Source organism: Nycticebus coucang, chromosome 4 (assembly GCF_027406575.1).
Source record: "Nycticebus coucang isolate mNycCou1 chromosome 4, mNycCou1.pri, whole genome shotgun sequence".
Taxonomy (NCBI): domain Eukaryota; kingdom Metazoa; phylum Chordata; class Mammalia; order Primates; family Lorisidae; genus Nycticebus; species Nycticebus coucang.
In genome coordinates, this window is record NC_069783.1 from 147,311,503 (window position 1) to 147,329,984 (window position 18,482).

Genomic DNA, 18,482 nt, shown 5'->3' on the forward strand with positions numbered 1-18,482 from the left:
CCGGGCCATGGGGGCCGCCGGGCACCCGGGGCCTGGCCTGGCGAGGCCCGCCGCGCCGCCGCTGAGCGCGCAGGTGAGGCCGGCCCCGCCATGGTGGACTCCGTGGGCTTCGCGGAGGCGTGGAAGGCGCAGTTCCCGGACTCGGAACCGCCGCGCATGGAGCCGCCGCACATGGAGCCGCCGCGCATGTCGGTGGGCGACATCGAGCAGGAGCTGGAGCGCTGCAAGGCCTCCATCCGGCGCCTGGAGCAGGAGGTGAACCAGGAGCGCTTCCGCATGATCTGCCTGCAGACGCTGCTGGCCAAGGAGAGGAAGAGCTACGACCGGCAGCGCTGGGGCTTCCGGCGCGCGGCGCAGCCCCCCGACGGCGCCGCCGAGCCCCGCGCGCCCCTGCCGCGCCCGCAGCCCGCGCCCGCGGACGGAGCGGACCCGCCGCCCGCCGAAGAGCCGGAGGCCCGGCCCGACGGAGAGGGCTCCCCGGGCAAGGCCAGGCCCGGCGCAGCCCGCAGGCCCGGGGCCGCCGCGTCGGCGGACCGGGACGACAGGGGGCCCCCCACCAGCGTGGCGGCGCTCAGGTCCAACTTCGAGAGGATCCGCAAGGGCCACGGCCAGCCCGCGGCGACGGACGCCGACAAGCCCTTCTACGTCAACGTGGAGTTTCACCACGAGCGCGGCCTGGTGAAGGTCAACGACAAAGAGGTGTCGGACCGGATCAGCTCCCTGGGCACCCAGGCCATGCAGCTGGAGCGCAAGAAGTCCCAGCAGGGCCCCGGGCAGGGCGCGGGGGACACGCCCAGGCCCGCGTACCGGGGGCGCGCCTCGGAGAGCGGTTGCGGCGTCGACGGCGACTACGAGGACGCCGAGTTGAACCCTCGCTTCCTGAAGGACAACCTGATCAACGCCAATGGCGGAGGCAGACCCCCTTGGCCGCCCCTGGAGTACCAGCCCTACCAGAGCATCTACGTCGGGGGCCTGATGGGGGATGGGGAGGGCAGGGGCCCCCTCCTGCGCAGCCAGAGCACCTCGGAGCAGGAGAAGCGCCTCACCTGGCCGCGCAGGTCCTACTCCCCCCGGAGCTTTGAGGACTGTGGAGGCGGCTACACCCCGGACTGCAGCTCCAACGAGAACCTCACGTCCAGCGAGGAGGACTTCTCCTCCGGCCAGTCCAGCCGCGTGTCTTCCAGCCCCACCACCTACCGCATGTTCCGGGACAAGAGCCGCTCACCCTCGCAGAACTCGCAGCAGTCCTTTGACAGCAGCAGCCCCCCGACGCCGCAGTGCCACAAGCGACACCGGCACTGCCAGATTGTCGTGTCGGAGGCCACCATCGTGGGCGTCCGCAAGACCGGGCAGATCTGGCCCAGCGATGGAGACGGCGCCTTCCATGGAGAGGCAGGTGGGTACTCGGGCCGCCATGTACGGGCGCACCTGTACCAGGGCAGAAAACCACCTGGGGGTGGGGGCGCGAAAGGGGAAGTGGTGGAGAGAGGAGTGGGTGGTACTTTGGGGAGTGATTTTTGTTCAAGTGCTGGTCTGCGCCTGATGGAACTTCAGCACCTCTTCCCTCCTGAATGCAGATTCTCAGTACTTGGAATGGCATTGGGTTGGAGGGGGAAGATGGGAAATGGCTTGTTCCTTTAGTCCGAGGAGGGCGTCTGCTTCTTGCAGGTACAGCCTGTGAGTTAGGTAGAATGCCCTGGGTGGTAATCTCCCTGCCCTGTAAGCAGTGAGGATGGTGTAAAGCTGGAGTCATCTCTGCTGCTTGGATTGGTTGCTTTTAGGAGATCCTGATTGGTATCCTGGGCAGTCCCCCACCACCCAACAATTCCTTTCCTCGATAGCTGCTTCTAGGTCATGAAAGGGTCAGGCTCTCTTGCTAGCTGCCAGCCCAGAAAGCAAGTCATCACAGGTGAAAATAGAAATTAGAAGGAAGTGAGGTGACAGGCAGTTCTGACTCAGTGGTACCCGGAGCTTCAGGGGGGTAAAGATTTTATCCAGAGCTGAAGCAGAGCCACACCCGTTGTGATTCTCCTTGGCTTTCTTTGATGGGAGTCGTCTCTCCCCATCACTTACTCACCCACAGGTTCCTCCATACATGTTAACCCAGCCCTGTTTGCTGAGTCTCCAGTGTGCTTCAAAATGATCACCCACAGGTGCTTATTTGGGGCTCCCAATCCATGATCAGGCCCTGGCCCTAGGATTAAACCTCGGGTGCATACAGACAGCATTTGTCTGTCTGGAGTGCAGGCACCATTTGTGTTTGGGGTAAGAAAAGGGTGGGCAGGCTGGGGTGTGTGAGGCAGTTGGGAATCCCTTGGAGTCCTGGCCCCTGTTGGGCTGATCTGGTTTTCTGCTCCATTGATTTTTCTTTTTCTGCTGATGAAGTTGGATGTGCTCTGTTTGTCAGAATCCTCTTGAAACAAGTGGGGCTGTTTTTGGCTGTGTGGAGCTGCCTTTTAGCGACCAGCACTCTGTCCTGTTTGTATTAGGTACTTCCAGTTTGTAGCTGGGGTTGGCTGGGCTCAGACCTGCAGCCTCATTCCCTAAGTCCCTAGTGGGCGGAGATGGTTGTCATGTTCAGCAGCCTGCTTTGCTGGTACATCAGCTCATTTGGGGGGCTGGAGGACTGCCTTGTGGTTTCTGGGCACCAGCCTTGTCCGGCCAACTGTGGGCCAGCTTGAACTGACCCCTCAGCCCCATGGTGTGAGAGAATGTTGTTAATAAAGAATAAAATGAGAGGTTTTCGTGGAGACCTGCGATCTGAAATGGTATTCTCTTGCTGGTGGGAATTCTGGGTTTCCAGAAAGTTGGGGCCCGGCCTTTCCTCCATAGATGTGGCCATGCTGCCCACCACTTCATCAGACCCCAATGCAAGTCAGCAGGTGAAAATAGGAACCGTGGTTCTCAACCTTCCTAATGCTGAGACCCTTTAATACAGTTCCTCATGTTGTGGTGACTCCCAGCCACAAAATTATTTTCATACACCTGTATTTGTACTGGTGATGTATTTGTGATGGTTTTAGGCGACCCCTGTGAAAGGGTTGTTTGACCCCCAAAGGAGTAGCGACCCACAGGTTGAGAACCACTGAATTAGAAGGAAAGGTGGCCTGGAGCCTGGAGTCACACAGGTTCTCAGGAGTCACACAGGTTCTCGGGAGCTCACTGAGGGGTTAATTTTACCCCTTGGACCCAATTGCAGGACTTTCTGGATCCTTCGCTGAATATCCCGAAGGTTCCATGTTCTCTTTCCTAATAGGTTTTGTCTTTTCCCTAAGACACTTGAGGATTAAGGTTATTTAAACATCATTTAAAAGAGATTACATTTTTCCCCTCAGTTTTTTTATAAAGGCATAATGTTTCGAGGGCACTTACAGGTTCACAGCAAAATTGACAACCGCACAGCCACCAGAGAGGTGCGTTTGTTAGAGCTCATGAACCTGCTTTGACCCATCATTATCACTTCAAGTCCATAGTTGACATTCTGGCTCACCATTGTACAATTCCGCCCCAGTTTGGATCCTGTTAGGTTTTTAAGCTCCTAGTGGTTTTAGCCCTGGGAGCCTTTACACTCTGCCCAGCCATCTCCTCTGATGTTTGACCATGTGTGGCTGGCAGGAAAAGAGGGTTCCCGCGCCGGCTCAGCCATCTGTCTCTGTCCAACTATTTACTGATGTTCTTTAGATGGCTGTGGAGCCTGCTAGGCCGAAAAGGAACAGTGAGGAAAATCCCGCTGGGGTGAGGGGGTGGAAGTCAGCCTAACGCTTTGCAGTGGCAGACCTGGCAGCCTGGCTCCAATCACTTCATAGTTAATCCGTGTCATGAGTGAGCTGTCCTGTTTCTGAGTTGAGGGCCCCTGATATTGAAGGAAAGGAGGTAAAACCATCATATGCTGCTCTTTGCTAGGTGTGGGTGCCTGATGCACGGTCTTTCACGGGATGCCTGCTGACAAAGTGGAGACAAAACTATGATGTGACAGCTGGGATTCCCAGGCCCTGTGTGAATATAGAGCCATTCTTTTTGGAATGTGGTGGTTGTGCAAGCTCTCTTCCCTGCACCGTCCAGGGATCCTTCCAGCTCCTTGCACCCAGGGCTTGCCTATGGGGTAAGACATTTGGCTATGAGCCCTGGTATGTGCAAGCCCTTCTCTTTGGATCGTGTGGGCCCCTTGAAGGGAAAGTGTGGTCCTTGCCTCTTGGGAGCTTATAAGTTAATGGGAGGGATGCGTGTATTCATGTTCAGAGGGGAGTGAAACCTGGGGGGCTTCTGGAAGCATCAGGACTGGACAAGAAAGACCCTTGATCAACCAGCATAAGTCCAAAGTCAGAAATTGGGGTGAGCCTTCCGCCCTGAGGAGCAGTATCAGCAAAGGCTTGGGGGCACCCCCATCTTCCCTGTGATTCTGAATTGTATTTTTTTTTTTTTTTACACATATGATTTCCCATTTTAACCTTTTTTTTTTTTTTTTTTTTTTGTTAGAGACAGAGTCTCACTTTATTGCCCTCGGTAGAGTGCTATGGCATCCCCCAGCTCACAGCAACCTCCAGTTCCTGGTCTTAGGTGATTCTCTTGCCTCAGCCTCCCAAGTAGCTGGGACTACAGGCACCTGCCACAATGCCCAGCTATTTTTTTTTTGTTGTTGCTGTTGCAGTTGTCATTGTTTAGCTGACCCAGGCTGGGTTCGGACCCGCCAGCCTGGGTGTACGTGGCCAGCACTGTAACCACTGTGCTATAGGCACCCGCCACAACACCCGGCTATTTTTTTGTTGCAGTTCAGCTGGGGCCGGGTTTGAACCTGCCACCCTCGGTATATGGGGCCGGCGCCCCATTTTAACCATTTTTAAACATTCACAGAGTTGTGCAGCCATCATCCTCATCCCTCTCTAAAACTTTTTCATCTTCCCCAGCTGAACTCATTAAACAGTAACTTCCGAGCCCTTGACAGCCACCATTCTTCTTTCTGTCTCTGAGTTTTTGATTCCTCTGGGTATTCACCTAAGTGGAATCCTACAGGATTTGTCTCTTTGTGGTTGGTTAATTTCCCCGTACTCATGTCTTCAAACTTCCTGCCAGTGGTAGCCTGGACAGTGTGCTTTTTGAAGGCAGGAATCTCTGGTTCACTTCCAGGTCTCCCACGGAGCCTGGCTCCAAGCCCCACACACAGCATATACAGGAAGGTCCCTTCCTCCTTTTCCTTTTCAAGGCTCATGGGGTCAGGACTGGAAAATTGTGCTGGTCTCTGGGAAGTGACTTGTCAACTCCTCCCAATTTTATCCCTGTATTTTAATTTTCCTTTCATAGGACCTCCGTGAGCCTTTTTGGGGGGGAGAAAGCTAGACAACCCAAGATCCTTTCTCTGTCTCTCTCTCTTTTTTTTCAAGAGGCTTCAGACAACAGCTATTTATTATTTCTCACAGTTCTCCGGTTGGCTAGGCAGTTCTGATCTGAGCTGACTTGGGTGAAACTGTAGCATAGGGAAGCCTCACTCCCATATTCTCTGATGATAGGCTGTTTGGTGAGGGGTGGGGGGCTCTCCTATACATTTGTCCTGTACTTGGCTTGGGGGTCAGGCAATGCACCAGACATTTCTCCTCCTTCTATTATTATTTTTAGTTGGCACCCATAATAATCATGTGTATTTGTGGAGGTAACAGTATGATATTTAGATACATACGTGTAACATATAATGATCAAAGTGGGATATTTTAGCATATTTCTCACCTCAAACATTTGTCGTTTCTTTGTGTTTTAAAGAGACAGGGTCTTGCACTTGTTCAGGCTGGTCTGGAACTCCTGAGCTCACGGGCTCCTCCTGCTTCAGCCTTCTAGAGTGCTAGGATCACAGGCGTGAGCCATTGTGCCCGGCCTTTGTGTTGGCGGTTTGAGGAATTCTCAGTCCAGATGTGTGGCCCTGTGTGCCCCTCTGTCCTTCTCCAGCATCAGCTGTGAGATGTGACCTTCACATCTTCTGTTGCTTCATGCCCTGTGTTTTCGCATTTTATTAAGCAGCTTAATTTGCCCTTTGGAGTCTGGCGGTGTGTTGGCGCCAGAATGACCATTGCTTTGTTTTCCCCTTGGGTGACGGACTGGACTGGCAGCCAGTTTGAGTGAGTAACTGGGCAGTGAAAGGTCACCCAGGGCCAGCGTCAGCTCCTCAGTCATCTCTATAGACCAGAGCCCTGTGGCTGCCTCTATAATGAACACAGGCACCTCTGCGGGAACAGAGGCAGAGTGGGCAGATCTGGGTGGGGCCCGAGACCGCTGACGTCACCAGTGGGATGGCAGCAGAGTCTAGATCACATTCTACGAGGCTTCCCCAGCTCAGGGAGGTTGTCTAGTTTGGGGAACAGAAGGAAGCATCCCGAAACATTTCACTAAAGAAGGACCTGAGGCCTGCTGGGATCGCTCCCGCCTGTAATCCTAGCCTTTGGGAGGCCGAGGTGGGTAGATGGCCTGAGCTCATGAGTCTGAGACCAGCCTGAGCCAGAGCAAGACTTCGTCTCTAAAAACAGCTGGGCGTTGTGGCGGGTGCCTATAGTCCCTGTTGCTTGGGAGGCTGAGGCAAGAGAATTGCTTAAGCCCAAGAGTTTGAGGTGGTTGTGAGCTGTAATGCCAGGGCACTCTACCCAGGGCGACATAGTGAGACTCTGTCTCAAAAAAAAAAAAAAAAAAAAGGAAAGAAAGCTGGGTGGGAGTGCTAGTGATTTGAGTGGGTCCAGTAGAGGGACATCCCTTCCCTATGCCGCCTTTTTTCTTCTGGCTTCTTTTTTTTTTTTTTTTTCAGATTAATGTGAGGGTATAAACAACTAGGTTACAGGGTTTGCATTTGTTACACAGAGTCCTCTGTGTCCTGTCTACACTCAGGAGGCGTGCCATATACCCTTACATTGTTCCCATTAGGTAGGAGCACACCCCTCCCCCTCCCTCCTCCCCTCTCACCCCCTTCTTTCTTCTTCCCCCCAAATTGACTTGAGTTTTTCCCTTATGTGGGTGTGTGTCATTAGATCATCTACTGGCTTCATTTGAGGATTGAGTACATTGGATACTTGCTTTTCTGGTTTTTTTTTTTAATTTAATTTAATTTTTTTTTTGTAGAGACAGAGTCTCACTTTATCACCCTCAGTAGAGTGCTGTGGCATCTCAGCTCACAGCAACCTCCAACTCCCAGGCTTAGACGACTCTCTTGCCTCAGCCTCCCAAGTAGCCGGGACTACAGGCACCTGCCACAACACCTGGCTATTTTTTTTTTTTTTTTTTTTTTTTGCTGCAGTTTGGCCGTGGCCGGGTTTGAACCTGCCACCCTCGGTATATGGGGCTGGCGCCCTACCCACTGAGCCACAGGCGCCACCCGCTTTTCTGTTCTTGTGATACTTTACTGAGAAGAATGTGTTTCAGCTCCATTCAGGTTAATACAAAAGATGTAAAGTCTCTGTCTTTTTATGGCTGAATAGTATTCCATGGCATATATACACATCACAGTTTGTTGGTCCCTTCCTGGGTCAGTGGACATTTAGGTTGTTTCCACATCTTGGCAATTGTGAATTGAGCTGCTGTAAACAGTCTAGTGCAAATGTCCTTATAATAAAATGATTTTTTTCTTCTGGGTAGGTGCCGAATAATGGGATTGTGGTATCTGCTTCTGGCCTTAATAGTCACTTCCTTTCCTTAGTCTGGAGTCCTGCGGCCAGGAGGGCCTGTGTATGGGACTGCAGTTAAGTTGTAAGTTCTCACCCTTCTGGGAGGAGGTAACAGCAGCTTGAGATGTCCCGGCCTGCGGGTCTGCCCTGGGGTTGAGAGGGTTCCCCATCCAGAGTGGATGAATGGGCATTTTAGAAGCCTTCTCAGGTTGCCAAACAATAGGTCTGGATTTTGGCTGAGACTGCTGCTTTTTGGATCAAGGCTCGGGGTGGTGGTGGATTAAATTAACTGAACCCCCGAGGAGTTCTTGACCCTGACTGGAATGCAGCTGTTGTGGTTCAAAGAGGGTTTTTTTCCCTTTGAAAAACGTAGTTATTTTAATTAAAATACGTTATCGACGTAACATGTTATAGGCAGTCATTTTTATTGTGGTAAAATACTATATATACTGGGTGGCCATGAAGTTTGGGTGTAGTTTGTTTGCCTGCCTTTCAAATTGCACACGAACTTTACAGCCACCCTGTAGAGTAGAAAATTTTGCCATTTTATTCTTTTTTAGGTGTGCAGTTCAGTGTGGCATTAACTACGTCACATGGTGGTGCACCCATCATATCACTGTTGATTTCTACAGCTTTTACCTTCTTCTTCCCCAAACCAAACCTCGGCACCTATCCTACACTCCCCATTGCCCCTCACTCCCAGCCCTGGGAGCCGCCACCATTCAACTTTTTGTCTCCGTGAATAGTATTTCATATAGATGAAATCATATAGTATTTGTCTTTCTTTGGCTTATTTCACTCAAGTAGGGTTTGTTTGTTTGCCTGTTTGTTTCCTGAGACAGAGTCTCACTCTGTCACCTGGGCTGGAGTGCAGTGGTATCTTCAGAGCTCACTATAGCCTCCAACTTCTGGATTCAGGTGATCCTCCTGCCTCAGCCTCCCAAGTCGATGAGACTACAGATGCTGGCCACAACACCCAGCTTGTTTTTCTATTTTGTAGTAGAGACAGAGTTGCCCTCTTTCTCCTGACCTCAAGCAATCTTCCGTCCTGGGCCTCCCAGAGTGCTGGGATTATAGGTGTGAGCCACTAAGCCCAGTCTCAAGTAGGTTTTTGAAATTCCTTGGAGCAGCACTCTAATTCTGAATGCCCCATCTCTGATCCTTAACAGGTGTCTTCTCTTTAGGAAAACACCTGTTAGTGACGGCTCTATCTCCTTGGCTTACACACCCACAGTTTTGAAATGTCCCAGGGCAATCTTTTGCTGACACTGAAGCCAAGCCAGGTGTCAAATGCTTCACTGACATGTCACTGTCCTCATCCAAAAAGTCAGGGGTTAGACTGGGTCCCTGCTGAAGCTCTTTGTTTTGATTCTTTCATTTTTTTCTTTATACTTAAAAATTATTGTTACCATTATTATTATTATTATTATTTTTTGAGATAGAGTCTTATTATGTCACCCTCAGTAGAGTGCTGTGGTGTCACAGCTTACAGCAAACTCTTGGGGATAAGCGATTCACTTGCCTCCGCCTCCCAGGTAGCTGGGACTATAGGTGCCAGCCACAATACCAGGCTATGAAAAATTATTATTTTATTTATTTATTTATTATTTAAGACAGATTTTCACCATGTTGCCCTCAGTAGAGTGCCATGACGTCATGGCTCACAGCAACCTCAAACTCTTGGGCTTAAGCGATTCTCTTGCCTCAGCCTCCCAAGTAACTGGGACTGCAGGCACCCGCCACAACGCCTGGATATTTTTTTATTTTTTGGTTGTATTTGCCATTGTTGTTTGGCAGGCCCGGGCCGGGTTCGAACCTGCCAGCTCCGGTGTGTGTGGCTGGCGCCCTAGCCGCTGAGCTACAGGCACTGAGCCTTAAAAATTATTATTAACACAACTTTTCCCATCTCTTTTCTCTTTACCCTGGTTTATGCCTCCCTTTTTTTTTTTTACCAGGCCACCACCTCTCCTCCCTGTCTGATCATTCAGGGGTATTTGTTGAGCGTCTCCTATGTGCCAGGCACGGGCTCCATGGAAATTTTTCTCTTGCCTTTATTCATGGATTTGTCTCCAAAGGCCTTGTCTTTTGAAAAACAACCAAAAAAAAAAACAAACCTTAGTAACTCGAGGCGTCTTTTAAACCTAACCGTATAGCTGCCTTCTTTAACGCTGTGTTTGCAGCTATTTCCTGTTAATCCTGTGTCTGTCTGGCTTCCTTCTTCAGGATGATGGGATCCTTAAAGCAAGCACAGTGTGTCCTGCTGTGGCGTCCTGTGGGCTGTGTGGCTTCAGCAGTATTTGATGTGATGATGATGCATCTGAGCCCATGTGGGTCTGTCAGTGTCTCAGGCCCTGTGGGTGTTGGTGGGTTGAAGATGGGATGTGAAACCACCTCTGAGGTTTTAATTTGCTTAGACTCGGGCGTCCCTGCTCTGGCCCATTGAATCCCATCTACTAAGGGGCAGTGGCTTCTGGGGCCCAGCGACACCTGGTTATGTTTCCTTTTTTGCTAAGGGTTGATCATCTCAGCCTCAGAGAGCTTGTCCATTCTCAGACTGGGGCCTGCAAGTTGCTCTCTTAGCTTGTAGAGCTTGCTGCTGTGCCCTTGCAAAATGACTGTGATGCAGATAGTGGCTGGTGCCTGAGGGAAGGGCAGCTAGGAGTGATGTGCCTGCCAGGGCCTGGGTGGGGAGCCTGGGACACCCCATAACTAATGTGTGGTCAGCCGGGTGAGGTGGCTCAAACCTGTAATCCCAGCACTCTGGGAAGCCGAGGTGGGTGGATTGCCTCAGCTCACAGGTTCGAGATCAGCCTGAGCCAGAGCGAGACCTCGTCTCTAAAAACAGTGGGGTGTGTGGCCAGCGCCTGTAGTCCCAGCTACTTGGGAAGCTGAGGCAAGAGAATCACTTGAGCCCAAGAGATGCCATGGAATGACAGGGAATGACAAAGTGAGACTCTGCCTCAAAAAATGAACAACAACAACAACAAAAAACAGGCCAGCCGTGCTGGCTCACGCCTGTAAACCTACCACTCTGGGAGGCCAAGGCAGGTGGATTGCTGAGCTCACAAGTTCGAGACCAGCCTGGGGAAAAGCGAGACCCCATCTGTACTAAAAATAGAAAATAAAACTGAGGCAGGAAGATCGCTTGACCCCAACAGGTAGAGCTGTGACACCATGGCACTCTACCCAGGGCGATAGCTTGAGGCTCTATCTGAAAAAAAAAAAAAATGTGTGGTAAATAGGACTTCCGTGGAGGTAACTTTGTGGGCCCTCAAAACATTCTTGTAAAGTCCCTGGGGCAAGATTATTGTTGTAATCACATGCTCTCTACTGATGGGGTCTGAGACAAACACACAGGCCTAGGATAACCCACCCAAGGGCAGGACGCAGAGGAAGCAGCGCTGGCCTCACTCTTCAGACTGAGCCGATTCACGAGAGCAGACGGCGTGACATGCAGAGGTAAAGAAGACCTCAGTCAGCAGCTCAGCACACACGTTTTAGGCACCTGCTGTGTCAGGCACAAGACGGTGCTGAGTAAGTACCATGACACAGCCCTCCCAGCCTGTCATCTTCAGTCTGACAGGAGACAGCCACGTAAGCCTAAGTGCCACGAGAATCATCTGATCCCAGTCTTTTTTTTTTTTTTTTTTTTGAGACAGAGTCTTACTTTATTGCCCTCGGTAGAGTGCGGTGGCGTCACAGCTCACAGCAACCACCAACTCCTAGGCTTAGGCGATTCCCTTGCCTCAGCCTCCCAAGTAGCTGGAACTACAGGCACCCGCCACAACGCCCGGCTATTTTTTGTTGCAGTTTGGCCGAGGCCGGGTTCGAACCTGCCACCTTTGGTATATGGGGCCCATGCCCTATCCACTGAGCCACAGGCACCACCCACTGATCCCAGACTTTATGCAGGTCCTGGAAAGCTTCAGCCATCTAGGGACTTGAACTCCTTTTCCTTTTTTTGCAAATCTCCCGAGACACAGATTTCCTAACTCCTGATACCTGTTTCTGGGGCATTTTGCTGAAGCTCCTCCAGCAAGCTGTGCGTCCGGGGCCCAAGAAGACAGACCTTGGAAGGGCACTACCTGCCTATCCACCTTTTCCCATCCAACAATCAAGGGCCGCGAATGTCGACCTGCTGCTGACTGTGGTCTGGCGTGAACAGGTTCTGGGAGGTTGAGGTCTGGCTGGGGAGATGCTGTGGGGATGCATAGAGACAGTCAGCTGTGTGCCCTGGGAGCCAGGTGTGTGACCAGGGAGTATCAGGAAGGAGCCATCTCTAGGCAGGCCGGGAGATAGCTGAGGGTACCCGGGAAGAAGAGAGGGAGACTGGGCAGCAGTCACAGTGGGAGGCAGCTAGGGGAGCCAGGAACAGAGCAGCCCGAGGGCCTTCTGGATTCACTGGCTGTTGGCCAGAGAAGAGCTTTTGAAGATTCACTTCACTCCGAAGGCCTGACACGTTCCCTCTCTGAAAGTGCTGCTGTGGTCACCTGGTCAGCCTGTAGAGTAGAGGGAGATTCTCTGCACAGTTGGTCAGCCTGTAGAGTAGAGGCAGATTCTCTGCACTCAGCAAGGCACCAGTGAACATTCTTGACTCAGCCTAGAGGCAACATAGGTTGACCCAGTCTGGGGAAGGAACGTAGACTCTGAAGGCAACCGATCTGGGCTTGCCTGGGAGTCCCGGCTCTTGCTGCCACATGGGCTTGCAAAGGGGCTTGGCCCTCCCTTGGCCTCTGTAAGCTGGAGAGGACGGCTCCCTCCTTGGGGGGCTTCGTGGGAGCAGTGAGCGTCAGGCCTTAGCCGCCTCTTGCCAGGTCTCACGGAGTCTTCTGCTCACACGTCTAACGTCAGTTGATAACACCATTTAGCAAGACATTTTAAGGAGAAGCCTAATTTCGTGTAGACATTTCACCTACGGCCAGTGCCTGCCCAGTGGGAGCTCCGGGGAGTCCCATGGGGCTGCCGTGGGCCTCTCACCGCCTCCCTTCTCTCTTGCCTGTCCTCGTCCTGGACTTTTCGTGGAGTGCTTACATTTTATTTATTTTGTTTTTTGAGACTTCATGGATGTGGAAAGATGTAGACAATGAGCCCACCTGCTGCTCAGCTGTGTTCTGCACTCAGCAGGGTCTCTTCTCTCTCCCTCGTTTTCACTTTTTTTTTTTAATTGTGCGAAAATCCACAACATAAAATTTCCTTTCTTAGCCACGTTTTTTTTTTTTGGAGACAGTCTCACTATGTCGCCCTCGGGAGAGTGCTGTGGTGTCACAGCTCACAGCAACCTCAAACTCCTGGGCTCAAGGGATTCTCTTGCCTCAGCCTCCCAAGTAGCTGGGACTACAGGCACCTGCCATAACGCCCTGCTATTTTTTTGTTGTTGCTGTTGCAGTTGTCATTGTTTCGCTGACCCAGGCTGGGTTCGGACCCGGCAGCCTGGGTGTACATGGCCAGCACTGTAACCACTGTGCTACAGGCGCCAAGCCTATTTTTTATTTTTTGGAGAGAGAGTCTTACTTTGTCGCCCTTGGTAGAGTGCCATGGCATCATAGCTCACAGCAACCTCAAATTCTTGGGCTCAAGTGATCCTCTCATCTCAGCCTCCCAAGTAGCTGAGACTATAGGTGCCCGCCACAACACCCAGCTATTTTTAGAGATGGGTTCTGGCTCTTACTCAGGCTGATCTCAAACTTTTGAGCTCAAGCAGTCCACCCACATCAGCCTCCCAGAGTGCTAGTATTACAGATGTGCACCACCATGCCCCGCCTTAACCACTTGTAAGTGTACAGTTCAGCAGTGCTCGGCATCTATTGTTTGTTTGTTTTTTTTTTTTTTTGCAGTTTTTGGCTGGGGCTGGGTCTGAACCTCCCACCTCTGGCATATGAGGCCAGCGCCCTACTCCTTTGAGCCACAGGCGCTGCCCCATCTATTGTTTTTTTTTAAAGGCAGAATTGGGCTGGGCTCAGTGGCTCATGCCTATAATCCTAACACTCTGGAAGGCCAAGACAGGTGGATCACTTGAACTCAGGTGTTCAAGACCAGCCTGATCCAAAGGGAAGCCCCATCTCTACTAAAAATAGAAAAACTATCTGGACATTGTAGTGGGTGCCTATGATCCCAGCTACTTGGGAGGCTGAGGCAAGAGAATCTCTTGAGCCTGAAAGACTGAGGTTGCTGTGAGCTATGGTAGCACCGTGGCACTCTAGCCTGGGTGACATAATGGGACTCTGTCTCAACAACAACAGCAATGACAACAATAAAAAGACAGAACTGATGAGAAAACACTGCTTTTCTTCAGGAGGAGTTTGTCCAGTGCTGACGTCCTACCAGATGTCCAGGGAGATAGGAGGATGGTTCAGACTCAGCCCTTGACCGGGGCGTGAGGAGCCTGTAGCCCTGGGTGAGAACAGGGACATACAGGTACCTAAAATAATCTTAACTGGGCAGATTTTGAGGCTCTGTGGAGGGGTCAGTGCCGTGGAACATGGGAAACCTCCTGTCTGTCCTGCTTCTTAGGGGAAGGGGCTGTGGAGGGTCAGCCAGCTGCCCCCTGACAGTCGTTGCTCTGTGTCTGTGGGGGACTGGTTCCAGGACCCTCCCTCAGCCCCCATGGATACCAAAATCTTTGGTTGCTCAAGTCCCTTACATCAAATGGTGTTGTATCTGCATAATGTATACCCTTCTATCTACTTTATTTATTTATTTTATTTTATTTATTTATTTATTTATTTTGCAGTTTTTTTTGCCTGGGGCTGTGTTTGAACCCACCACCTCAGGCATATGGGGCTGGCGCCCTACCCCTTTGAGCCACAGGCTCCACCCTCTACTTTATTTTTTCTAGAGACAAGGTCTTACTCTACCCAGGGCAGAGTACGGTCGCACAATCACAGCTCAAGCTCACTGCTCCTGGAACTCCGGAGCTCAAGTGATCCTCCTGCCTCAGCTCCCCAAGTTGCCGAGACTGTAGGTGTACACCACCATGCCTGGCTAATTGTTAAATTTTTTATTTTTATTTTTTTAGAGATTGGGTCTTTTGGTATTGCCCAAGCTGGTCTCGAACTCTTGGCCTCAGGTGACCCTCTCCTCTCAGCTCCCCATGTACTTTAAATAATTAAAGTAGATTACTTTAAGTAATCTAGCACTCTAGATTACTTAATGTAGTTGAGTGACCCAGAACAATGTTTCTGTTGGTTGACAGACCGCATATATAAAAGTGATTCCATTAAGACTGTATTTTTACTGTTCTTTTCTCTGTTTAGATATGCAGATATTTAACAGTGTGTTACAGTTGCCTACAGTATTCAATACAGTACATTCAATAATGTACGGGCTTATCGCCCAGGAGCAGTAGGCCACCCCATACAGCCTAGTAGGCAGCAGCACATGCCGTGGTGTTCCTAATGACGAATTTACGAATTTCTCAGAACATAATCCTGTTATTGACTGTATCTAATACAATGTAAATGCTACATAAATAGTTGTTACATTGTGTTATTGGTATTTTTTTTTTAATTGCTGATTGTTATTTTTTCCCAATAGTTTTGATTCAAGGTTGAATCTACATGTGTAGAACTATATGTGTGCTCAGAAAAGAATAGACCCCGAGGCCCGGCACGGTGGCTAACTCTGGGAGGCCCAGGTGTGTGGATACTTGAGCTCAGGAGTTTGAGACCAGCTTGAGCAAGAGCAAAACCCCATCTCTACTAAAAATAGAAAAACTAACCTGGCGTTGTGGCGGGCACCTGTAGTCCTAACCTCTTGGGAGGCTGAGACCAGAGGATCGCTTGAGCCCAGGAGTTTGAGGTTGCTGTGAGCTATCATGACGCCATGGCACTCTGCCCAGGGTGACAGAGTGAGACCCTCCCCCCCCCAAAAAAAAAAGAAAAAAAGAAAAGAATAAAAGATAGCAGACTGTGGTTGGAGAATTGGTGTATGATGTAGACAACAGAGAAGGTGAGGGTGGGTAGGAGGCTTGGGGTCATCCAGTGTAGCGTTCAGAAGACAGCTGAGGGCGCTGTGTAGGACATCACTGAAGGTCATTGAGCAGGGGAGGGGATGCCTTTGGAGTTTTACCCAAGGAAGGGGAATTTGGCATAGTGTGTGTGATTGTCCAGTGGGAGTTAGGAACCTGGGCTCGTCGTCTTGAAGGGAGATGGGAGGAGAGGGCTGGAGCTGACCAGGAGAGTGAGCTGACTGTGGGGTGGGGGTGACAGAAGAGGTGAGGCTGTTTGAGCATGGGAGGGGGCTGTGCTGGGTCTTGGAGAGAGAAGCCAAGACTGGAGAGGAAGGATAGGAACACAGCAGGGGTGGAGACAGGTGGCCCCGAGCAGGCCCAGAGGCTTTCTGTATTTGGGGGTCACACAAGAGAGAGGTGGGGGAGCTTGTGTTCCAGAAAGGCTAAAAGGAAGAGACCACTAGGAAGTCATGGTGGTAAGCGCAGAGGCCAGGTTGCAGTGGGTGAGAAGTAGCCAGTGCTGCGTGTGGCCAGCTGTGTCCAGACACCCAGCGGCAGGGAGGAGAGGGGTGTTTGTGTGATTAGTGTGTGAGGATTGGGGTCTGAGTGCTCCCTGAATGCCCAGAGGCCACGACACTGTCTGTATGCTGAGGAGAGGCCTGGGCCAGAGCCCCAGGGAGACGGTGGTCTGAGTGGGGGCTGTGGGGAGGTCGGTAGCTCCCGCAGAGAAATGGCCAAGCTGCGACAGAACAGCGGTCTTGGGTCTAAGGGCCTGGTGTGCATGTGGTAGTGGCTTGAAGATGTTGGCCTGGTGAGAGGCGAGTGAAAGGGAGTGAAAGGGTGGCCGCCAATCCCCGTAGCTGGTGGCTGAGGGCGTGTGGGGAAGAATGTGCCCAGCGCTGAGGGTGCAGTCTGGCCTCACGGTGCCGTGCAGTTGGGGTACAGCTGTGGGGTCTGGGACTGTGGTGCCCGCCAGGCCTGTGCCCACTGGCATCTTGTCGGGAAGCATTTAGACAAGCCCACTCTTGTGCCCCAGACCAGCTGAGGAGATGCTTTAACAAATACAGGTTGTGGTTATTAACCTGAATCTGGTCCTCCTCTGTGGCCATTTCTTCAGCGGCCAGATGGTGTGAGTCTCAGTGGCAGACGCTGCTGTTGGAGGGGCCGGGGGAGTCGGAGGAAATGTTGGAGACCCAGTCGGGTATGGCACGCCTGTGTCGTCACTGGGCTTCCCTGGCCGCATCAGCCCCGTGGTTGCTTGTTTGTCCCTCCCAGTCTGCTGCACTCTCAGGTTCCAGAAACTGGCAAGGAAGTCGCGGAAGGTACATGGGCTGGGACTTGGCCTGCCATCCGTCTGGGAGAAGCACTTTGTCCTGACTACTCAGGAAGCACGGGGCTCCTCCAGGAAACATCTGCTGCTTTGGGCTGGGCCCCCAGAAGGCCAGGCAGGGGTCTGTTCCCTAATCCAGGGCTGGAAACCATCTTGCTCATAAATCCGAGAGTACAGTGAAAAATGGATGTTTCTATCCTCTGTCCTTTCTCCCTGCCCCCCAACTCACTCAGATATGGGGATTAATCACTCGTTCCTAAGGGAGGAGAGTCACTTCATGCTTAATGAATTTTAAGACCAGGCATGACAGGCATGGTTGTGATCGAGACCTTGGACATCAAAGGGGACTTCCCGTGGGGAACATCCTCGCATCTGCAGGCGCCCACGCTGGCCCAGAGCAGGTGTTCTGTCCCTGGCTATTCCCTTTCCAGAGCTGTTTTGGTTTGAAGGTCCAAGGGTGCCTTTTCAAGGCAGGCTGTGGTTCATTTGGAAAAGGTCTGGGGGTTTTCATTTGGCCAGGACATCCTCAAGTCAATGCCACAATGCCCAGAGTGGTTGCAAAAAATGAGGGCATTTAGCCCAGTGGTGAGCTGGGGTAGTAGGTTCCCACCCTGGCTGCCTGTGTAGTTAAAAAGCTTCGCGCTCTCTCACCTACACACAGCTTGTCGCCCCCAGAGTCTGATTCTTGACTTTGTTCTCTTTTTTGATGTCACGGTTTCTGGACATGGCGTTGGCTCCTCCGTCCAGGTTCTCCTAAAGCTGGAGTCAGGCTGCTGGCCAGGGCTGATTCCCATCTGGGGCTCGGATCCTCCCAACTCACCCGGGTTGTTGGCAGAAGTTGTTTCCTGGTGGTTGTAGGACCAAGGTTCTGTTTCCTTTCTAGCATCAGCTGAGGGCTACTCCCAGAGCCCCCCCTTTTCATGGGCAGTTCACACTCCACCGCTTACCTCGCTCCTCCCAGTGGGTCTGGGTTTTTTGAAAAGCTCCGTGGGTCATTTTACTGTGTAGATTCAGGCTCTGCAGCCCTCTTGGAATCCACACGCATAAGCTGTAAGGTTTGTCCTGGCTTGTCAGGACACTAGGTTTTTCAGGGTCTGGAAGGTTCAGGAGACAGGTCTCTGCTTGGTGTTAAGAAGATTTAATTTTCTTTCTAACTTTATATGTGTATAATTGTGTTTAAAATTCTTTTATAGAGCTGAGATTTGGGTGTGCGGTTGGGTGTCCTACCTTTGTTAGTGAATATATTCTCTCATATTGCTGTTTTGTAACCTTTATTTTTAAGGGCTCTGTAATAGGGCTATGATTTAATTTATATAATTTTAATGAACTTTGGACTAATAGTGGTTACTGTATGTAGCTAGTTGTTAGAATGTTTCAGTGAACATCTTTTGTTTTTTTTTAACAGCTTGATTGAGATATAATTCCTATACCATATAATTAACTCATTTCAAGTAAACAATTACATTGTTAACTTCTGGTATGTTACATTATTATTTTGGTATATTATGTTTAAAATTTTGACATTGAAAAACATTTTAAGGGTGGCGCCTGTGGCTCAAAGGAGTAGGGC

At 51.1% G+C, this 18,482-nt stretch overlaps 1 protein-coding gene across 6 annotated transcripts in view; it reads left to right on the forward strand.

Annotated features, from left to right (window-relative positions):
• LOC128583124 (breakpoint cluster region protein-like) overlaps positions 1-18,482 on the forward strand; it is a 93,137-nt gene continuing 74,655 nt past the window's right edge. For all 6 annotated transcript variants that reach the window (XM_053587038.1, XM_053587039.1, XM_053587041.1 and 3 more), the window contains exon 1: positions 1-1,396. In XM_053587038.1, the coding sequence (XP_053443013.1) occupies positions 91-1,396 (1,306 nt within the window). In that variant the 5' untranslated portion in view covers positions 1-90. The remainder of the gene's footprint in view (positions 1,397-18,482) is intronic.